The 9,362-nt window shown below is 43.6% G+C and overlaps 1 protein-coding gene across 2 annotated transcripts in view; it reads right to left on the bottom strand.

The window, feature by feature from the left end:
• Nucleotides 1–1,112: 1,112 nt before the first annotated feature.
• The window catches only part of diras1a (DIRAS family, GTP-binding RAS-like 1a), an 8,781-nt gene continuing 531 nt past the window's right edge, over nt 1,113–9,362 (bottom strand). Inside the window, exons 1-2 of one of the 2 annotated variants that reach the window (XM_083557945.1) lie at nt 9,330–9,362; nt 1,113–2,877 (exon numbers count right to left, since the gene is read on the bottom strand). The exon at nt 9,330–9,362 is cut by the window's right edge and continues 123 nt beyond it. In XM_083557945.1, the coding sequence (XP_083414071.1) occupies nt 2,243–2,830 (588 nt within the window). In that variant the 5' untranslated portion in view covers nt 2,831–2,877; nt 9,330–9,362 and the 3' untranslated portion in view covers nt 1,113–2,242. The remainder of the gene's footprint in view (nt 2,878–9,329) is intronic. The other variant, XM_083557944.1, reaches the window with a different exon arrangement.

The following is a 9,362-nucleotide window of genomic DNA, read 5'->3' on the forward strand; positions in this document are numbered from 1 at the left end:
TGGAAACGGGGTTCCATGGGAGTGTGTGTGTATTTAGAAGGGTAGTGTGACATGCAGGTGGTGTGTAGTTTTACTGTGTCACAGCTGCAGGGTTTCTGTTCAGGCCCGAGCTCTGGTTTCTGTCTGCGTGGATCTTCTGTGCAGGATCTGTGTGGATCTTCTGTGCAGGATCTGTGTGGATCTTCTGTGCAGGATCTGTGTGGAGCTTCGGTGCAGGATCTGTGTGGAGCTTCGGTGCAGGATCTGCGTGGAGCTTCGGTGCAGGATCTGCGTGGAGCTTCGGTGCAGGATCTGCGTGGAGCTTCGGTGCAGGATCTGCGTGGAGTTTCGGTGCAGGATCTGCGTGGAGCTTCTGTGCAGGATCTGTGTGGAGCTTCGGTGCAGGATCTGTGTGCAGTACTGATAAGATGTGGATTCACTGTGACCCTGACCAGAAGATGTTACTGAAGATGAACAATTTAATGATAAACCAAATAGTGCATGGTGGTGAACAGCTATTGTAGTGGTGAATTTATTATCAGTTAGAAGCTTTTAGTTCAGGAAAAGAGAAGAATCTCATTTATTCATTTGCCAGATGTGAGGAAGAGTGAATGTATGAAGGTCTGGGGCCTGAACTAACAACCATGTGGTCATAAATCAAAGCATTCAACTCCTACATAGTGACTCAGACTGACCAAAACCTGTACATGATGTTCATTAATTTTTGTTCTTTTACCAGAAAATTGTAAAGAACTCTTTGTAATGAGATCTTCAGAGATGGTTTTTATAGCAGAATGTGTTTTTATATATTTTAAAACATTATGTATATAAATAATATAAAAAAAAACACATAAATGCCAACCAGGTTTAATGCATTTTCATTTAGCATATCATGAAACATAAATACATCAAAAAGGTGATGCAAATAATTACAGCTGATCTGAATATATCTCTTATTGCCTTTCTAAAGTGATGCAAATGTATTAAGTTACTCATACTTACACAACAAGCTTCTTTTTTAACCTATAATAATAATAATAATAATAATAATAATAATAATAATAATATGTACATCACAGTTTATGTTGCATTTGTCATTTTCAAAACCACGGAACAAGACAAATAGTCCAATATTTATTTTACACCATATGTTTGTGCTTTTTTATTTTTATATTTCTGGTCCTTCACATAATATTATTAGATAAACACTGTACCTGCTTTAAAATTGTAAACGCAGAGTGTCTGACAGAACGTTTCTGTAAAGGTTCATTTGTAATGTTCTGAATGTGCTCAAGATTCTAAAAGTGCTTTTATATAATGTATTGCTAAAGCAATGGCATTAAATAGTCAGAAGATATCGACACTAAATAAAGGGGGAGAACATGAACTGTACAGGGCTCTTCAACACAAATGAGATTAATACACATTTAGATTCACACACAGGTTAAATGTTTCTGTTAGATTAATGATTAATGCATATTTCAGGTTTTCGTGTGCCACCAACATCGGAAAAAAAACTGCTTTCGATCTAGAAATCTGCGTTGCTGTGCTTGGTTTGAGTAAAGCTCTGTATCTGGTGACAGCTTTATTATCATGATGAGTAGGAAAGTAGTTCTACATGATCTAATGTGCATCATGCACTACTGATGTTTTCCTGTTTTTACTATTACAAAGCCAACAAAGAAAAGTCTGTGAACCCAAACCTTTGAATTTCTAACATGCTTTTGTGCTGCTGTAATGTCGAATTTGGAAGAGCTGGATAACGCGGCCGCTTTGCTGCGCTCGTGGTCTCATTCGCCCATTGAGAACATGATAAAGTGCATAACCGGTTCAAGACGTTTTTTCTATTGGAGTTTCGAATCCTTTAACGAGACACAAAGCCCTATACATGATCATGATGATGAGTATTTTTTTTTTGTTACAGCCTGAAAACAAACCTGGTTGAGGAAAGCTGTGCACGAGCAGGTGGAGAAGAGAGAAGGACAAGTTAATACTGAAGATGTCCAAGTCAACTCAATCAGATGGTACTGGGACGGGACTGGGTGAAGTTTAGACTTCCCCTGATTCTAGTGGTCATTACAGGAGCCAAATATACTAATGACAAGAGAAAAGAGTCTGGTTGCTCAACCGTGCACCGAAGAATACCTGATTCAGATCCAAAGAAATGGGACTAATGTGATGAGTGACTTTTGTACATTTTCATCCAAGTCATGTCGTTGCTGAAATGACTCTTCTCCTTCTTTCTCCACCATTGGAACCATCTCTACATGACGCTGCACTTGGCCTTCAGCTTGTCGGCTCGGCGTTGCTTGCTGGAGCGCATGTTGAGGCTCATGTCACGCTTCTTGTCCAGGTTGAGCAGCTCCTGGAAAAGCTCGGTGACGTTGTGGTTGGTCTTGGCAGACGTCTCCATGAAGGCACACTTCCAGCTGTTGGCCTGTGCCTCCCCTTCCTTGGTATCAACCTCACGTTGGCTCTCATCACTCTTGTTGCCCACCAGCATGATTGGAATGCCCTCCACATTCCCCTTGATGGCCAGCACCTGCTGGTAGATCGGTTTGAGCTCCTCCAGCGATTGGCGGCTGGTAATGGAGTAGACCAGGATGAAGGCGTGACCCTTGGAGATGGAAAGGCGCTGCATTGCCGGGAACTGGTGGCTGCCTGTCGTGTCGGTGATCTCCAGTGTACACACACTTTTGTCACAGCTGATCACCTGTCGGTACGTATCCTCCACGGTGGGGATGTACGTGTCCCTGAACGTTCCCTTAACGAATCGAAGGACCAGGGAGCTCTTGCCAACACCTCCAGCCCCGAACACCACCACACGGTAGTCATTGCTTTGCTCTGGCATGCTGGTACGATCCACTCAGGGTGAAATCAGTGTGAACTCGGTGAGATCTGGTAAAACATAATTGAAAAGAAAAACATGCTTGATAACAATAATTTGCCATGATCACGTTATTAATATCTGAAATCACATCCGCAAATCCCCAGTTCTTAAGTTCTCGCAATGTTCACGTGTGAAATAAACAGCGTAGGTGTGCATTCATCCTCAGAGTTCATTCAACAGCAGAATTGTGCTGCATATAAAAACTGAATACTAAAGAAAACCTCAAAAGTTTTGCAGAACCAATTTACACTCTGTGGCCAAAAATAAACGGACACTCGGTCTTTACACCTGCATGTGTTTATTATCTAAACTGTTCACACATTAATTAATGATTAACTGTATAAAATAGTTTTTTTAGTTAAAGTGCTGTAGCTTCATTCCTTCCCTTCACTGAAACTAAGATTCCTAAACTCTGTTTCAGCATGAAGATACACAATGTGAGCTCCATAAAGACATTTTGTGTGATGTTCACAATGAAAGATCTCAAGTGTCCTCCACAACCCCACTAACCACCTTTGGGATGAACTTTTACTTCACCCCAGAGCTCCACAGCAACATCACTAATGTTCTTCTATCTGAATGATCACTGATGCCCACAGAAGGCCTTCGCAGTAGAGTAGAGATTATTATAACAGCAAAGGGAATGAAATCTGGGGTGAGATGTTTAAAAAGTGGTCAGGGGTGCACATACTTTCAGCCATACAGGCTGAGCGTTATGACTGCAGTGTGCATGCATGAGCAGGTTCTTATTTAACTGCAGGAGAAGCGTGAGTCAGTGTGTAGATGAACAGAAACGCTGCCGTCAGCTGTTTCACGTCCAATCAGTTTGAAGGCCAATGATATTTAATTGTTCTGCGTTTTTACAGTATTTCTGCAACACAACATCTGAATCTTTCACTGTTACAGCACAACGCTGTGGAACCTCAGGTCAGGAGGAGAACAACAGGAACTCACATTTCTGTTATATAACAAAGGATTTGTAAATCATTCATATGGAGATTCTTTCTTTAAGGAGATGTTTATTTATTTATTTATTCATTTATTTGGTTGTTTGTTTGTTCAGAGATTGTGATTGTGATTGAGCTTTTGGATTATTTGTTTGGTTTAAATGGAACTGTGGTATGTGCTGTAATAAGAGAGTAATCCAGATACCAGTCTGACTTCACCCTAACCCTAACCCTCCTGGATTTTATTCCTTATAATAAATAACATATTTATATAATGAAATTAATTCCTTTTACAACAACCATTAATATATAAATTAACTCAAAGTTTTTGAACAATACAGTTTTGTGGAATAACTTCTCCTCGGTTGAGAAACTCCTGACCCTCTGCGCTGCACATGTTTGTATCTGAATGTGTGAATTCTGTGCTGCCATCAGCACCGAGGTCGGAATATTTTACTGACCCACTCATCACACGCTGGAGCAAATAAAGCTACGGGTCTCCTGTGTATAGCAACATCAAACTATTTCCAGCACTTCCAATGCGTCTCTCTCCTGTGTAGGACTTGTGGTTCTCTCTCTCCCTCACCTGAGCTCCATGTGCTCCTGCTTCCTTTACTCATGAATCTGATTCTCATAAACAGTGTGGTTTACAGCGCAGTCGCTCGGTTCTGAAGAGCTGACAGTAGGTCACATGTTCACTTCAGCCAAGATAAGTGTGGAATTAGAATAATTACCACTGAGTCATAATCAATGCTAATAAATAAAACTCGGACCTTTTAGAACACTCGGGAGGCTGCTGAGATCCCAGAAGAAAACATAAAGATTATGAAATCTTTTTAATGTAAATCATACGTAAGATCTATAACGCTGAGGAGAGGATATTCATACTAATACATTAAACATTTGGAATCATGATACACTGATTGAATGTAATATATGAAATAAAACATCTGTGAAGATTTTCAGGAGGGTAAGAACATGTTCCCAGATGGTTCCTGGGTTAAAAACACTGCAGGTGAGGGTTCTTTAGGGAATGATTTTTTTAGCTCCCAGTCGTCCCCTGTGTCCATGTTCAGGGAATCTGCACATTCTCGTGTTCTTTCTCATCACTAAGCAACATATCAACAGAGTTTTCAGCGTGATCTCATGAGAAGCCTGTTAGTGTTGCTGGACAGGACGCTAAAGAACATAATGCTGTACACAATTATTCATTTACATAATATCATGTATTAACGTTGAGAAAAGCAGGAGATAAACACGAGGCATGAAAGAGAGAAATGGAAGCAGGGAGAGTAGAGGAGTGTGTGAGACAGATGGAAGGAGAATATTCATTCCTACTTGGTATAAATATACTGTATATCTGTCCTGTAGACGTGTATGTAGTGTCCTGTTCTGCTGAAAGCACAGAGAAACACAGATCATATGAGAGGGAGGGAAAGAGAAACGCTGCAGTGCAGAATCAGCGGAGGAGAAAGATGAACAGGGTGGGCCTGCGGTGTCACATCAACACCCGGAGCAGTTCTGCTGCAGTGTTTAACTACAAACTTTCATTCTAGCATTCGGAAAGAGTTTCACCCACGAGTGCATTCACGAATCTCCTTTTCTTTCTCCGTCTGCAGCCTCATGACATCACACTCGTGCTGCTTTTTCGGAACTCTGGGAGTTCTCCGGTTACTGTGGAAACACACCCCAAGTGCAGGCATGATACAGGAGAGCGAGCGTTCGTGAGACAGGATGTAAGCCGGGAAACTGAGGAAGCCGAAAGGATAATCAGTAAAAGAGTAAACTCCTCACTTTAGATATGTGAGGGTTTAAAAATAAACATGCCGTCCTTCTTTATCGCTGTAGTTGCTCTTGTGTAGTTCAGCAACAAACGGTGGCTTTAATGTATGTCACAGGAGCTTTATATAATCTTACATAAGTATCCCGTTTCAGCTACTGTACATCAGCGTGGTCATGATTCATCCTGAATTACTGAACCAGATCAAATCCTCTCCTCCGCTCAGATACTAGCAGCGAGCTATCATTTCCGAAACGGCAAAAAACCAGCAGTGTTCCATCATAACAGCATTAAACCAACGCTCTATAAAAATCAGCTCAGTGTCACTTCCAAAACATGCAATTAAAGAAACCCACCAGTTCAATCCCCTCGTTCAGCGTCACCTCACTCCATGTCAACAAGCCAAGAAAAAAACAGATTTACGTAATATGGAGCTAAATAAACCCTGACTGGATTCCAGTTCAGCTGTAACAGCATGTGAACGGCACACCGCTCGTCCTACAAGATGGTCCTGCTGTGCTTCCAAAAACAAACCTCCGTTTCATAATCCTCAGCAGAAGCCCCGCAGCCGCCCTCTGATCCCAGCATTTATCATTAATGCAGTTTCACTGAAAATCAGACGTCGCATGAGAAAACACACACCGCCTGCCTTATTTAGTACACACCTGAACACACACACACACACACACCTGACCAACACACACACACATACACACACCTGACCAACACACACACACACACCTGAACAACACACACACACACACACATGACCAACACACACACACACACACACACACACACACACACACACACACACCTGAACAACACACACACACACTTGACCAACACACACATACACACACCTGACCAACAAAACACACACACACACACACACACACACACACACACACACACACACACACACACACCTGACCAACACAAACACACACACACACACACACACACACACACACACACACACACACACCTGACCAACACACACACACACACACACACACCTGAACAACACACACACACTTGACCAACACACACACACACCTGACCAACACACACACATACACACACCTGACCAACACACACACACACACACACACACACACACACCTGACCAACACACACACACCTGACCAACACACACACATACACACACCTGACCAACACACACACACACCTGAACAACACACACACACACACACACACCTGCCCCACACACACACATACACACACCTGACCAACACACACACATACACACACCTGAACAACACACACACACCTGACCAACACACACACACACACACACACACCTGACCAATACACACACACACACACACACACACACACACACACACACACACCTGAACAACACACATACACACCTGACCAACACACACATACACACACCTGACCAACATACACACACCTGACCAACACACACACACACACACACACTTGACCAACACACACACACACCTGACCAACACACACACATACACACACCTGACCAACACACACACACACACACACACACACACACACACACACACACACCTGACCAACACACACACACACACACACACACACACCAACACACACACATACACACACCTGACCAACACACACACACACCTGAACAACACACACACACACACACACACCTGCCCCACACACACACATACACACACCTGACCAACACACACACATACACACACCTGAACAACACACACACACCTGACCAACACACACACACACACACACACACACACCTGACCAATACACACACACACACACACACACACACACACACACACACACACACACACCTGAACAACACACATACACACCTGACCAACACACACATACACACACCTGACCAACACACACACACACACACTTGACCAACACACACACACACCTGACCAACACACACACATACACACACCTGACCAACACACACACACACACACACACACACACCTGACCAACACACACACACACACACACACACACACACACCTGACCAACACACACACACACACACACACACACACACCTGACCAACACACACACACACCTGACCAACACACACACATACACACACCTGACCAACACACACACACACACACACACACCTGACCAACACACACACACACACACACACACACACACACACACACACCTGACCAACACACACACACACACCTGACCAACACACACACACACACACACACCTGACCAATACACACACACACACACACACACACACACCTGAACAACACACATACACACCTGACCAACACACACATACACACACCTGACCAACATACACACACCTGACCAACACACACACACACACACACACACTTGACCAACACACACACACCTGACCAACACACACACATACACACACCTGACCAACACACACACACACACACACACACACACACACCTGACCAACACACACACACACACACACACACCTGACCAACACACACACACACACACACACACACACACACACACACCTGACCAACACACACACACACACACCTGACCAACACACACACACACACACACACACACACACATGACCAACACACACACACACACACACACACACACACACACACACACACATGAACAACACACATACACACCTGACCAACAAACACACATACACACCTGACCAACACACACACACACACACACACACACACACCTGACCAACAAACACACACACACCTGACCAACACACACACACACACACACACACACACACACACACACACACACACACACACACCTGACCAACACACACACACATACACACCTAACCAACAAACACACACACACCTGACCAACACACACACACACACCTGACCAACACACACACCTGACCAATACACACAAACATTTCCAACACACACCTGAACACCTGAGAAACACACTTGTGTTTATTGATTGATTGATGTTATTTATTTAAACAAGTCAGTAGACCAGATTCCAGCTGAGAACATGGCAGGAGGTTTTAGTTCATAAACCCTGTGAATGATTGTAGCTGTTAACTTGGGTTTATTTTATTGATTTTGAGTTCTTCCACACACACACACACACACACACACACAAGCTAATGATGATCTGTGATTCATCCCTCCAGCAGATGAACTGTATTATATTCAGTGCTCATGACGTTCCTGCTGATTTTTTTCAGTTGCTCCTGTGGGTGTTTCTGTGGGTGTTTTTTTCTGATGAATCACAGCATCCAGGAAACACAATAAAGGCCAACAATATCGCATCACAGGGTTCACCAGGACTTTATTAGCCGACATGCTGCACGATTTTATCGCAACGCCGATGCCTGGAGCAGGAATCGCAATGGGCGTTTTTAAGTTCGTATCGTGCGACCTCTATTATAACACATCATACGGAGCTCATAATAACGCGAGAGGGTTGGACTGGTGATTCAGATCTAATCCCCTCCAGCTCATCATGGGCAGTTTCAGGAAAGCATTAGATAACGCAAATGGCGATCACGTCCGAGAAACACAAAAACACACACACACACACACACACACACCACCGTGACCAGGCTCGGTTTAATGACTGCATCACGGAGCCTGAGCAGAACCGGGCGGTGGAGATACAGAGCGCTATAAAAATCGACCATAAAAAGGCCATGAAGGATATTTTTTTTTTAGAAGAAAACATCCATCACCTCGTGCTCCTCGGTGCCCTTGTGCTCGCGTGC

This window comes from Silurus aristotelis (genome assembly GCF_946808225.1).
Source record: "Silurus aristotelis genome assembly, chromosome: 13".
Taxonomy (NCBI): domain Eukaryota; kingdom Metazoa; phylum Chordata; class Actinopteri; order Siluriformes; family Siluridae; genus Silurus; species Silurus aristotelis.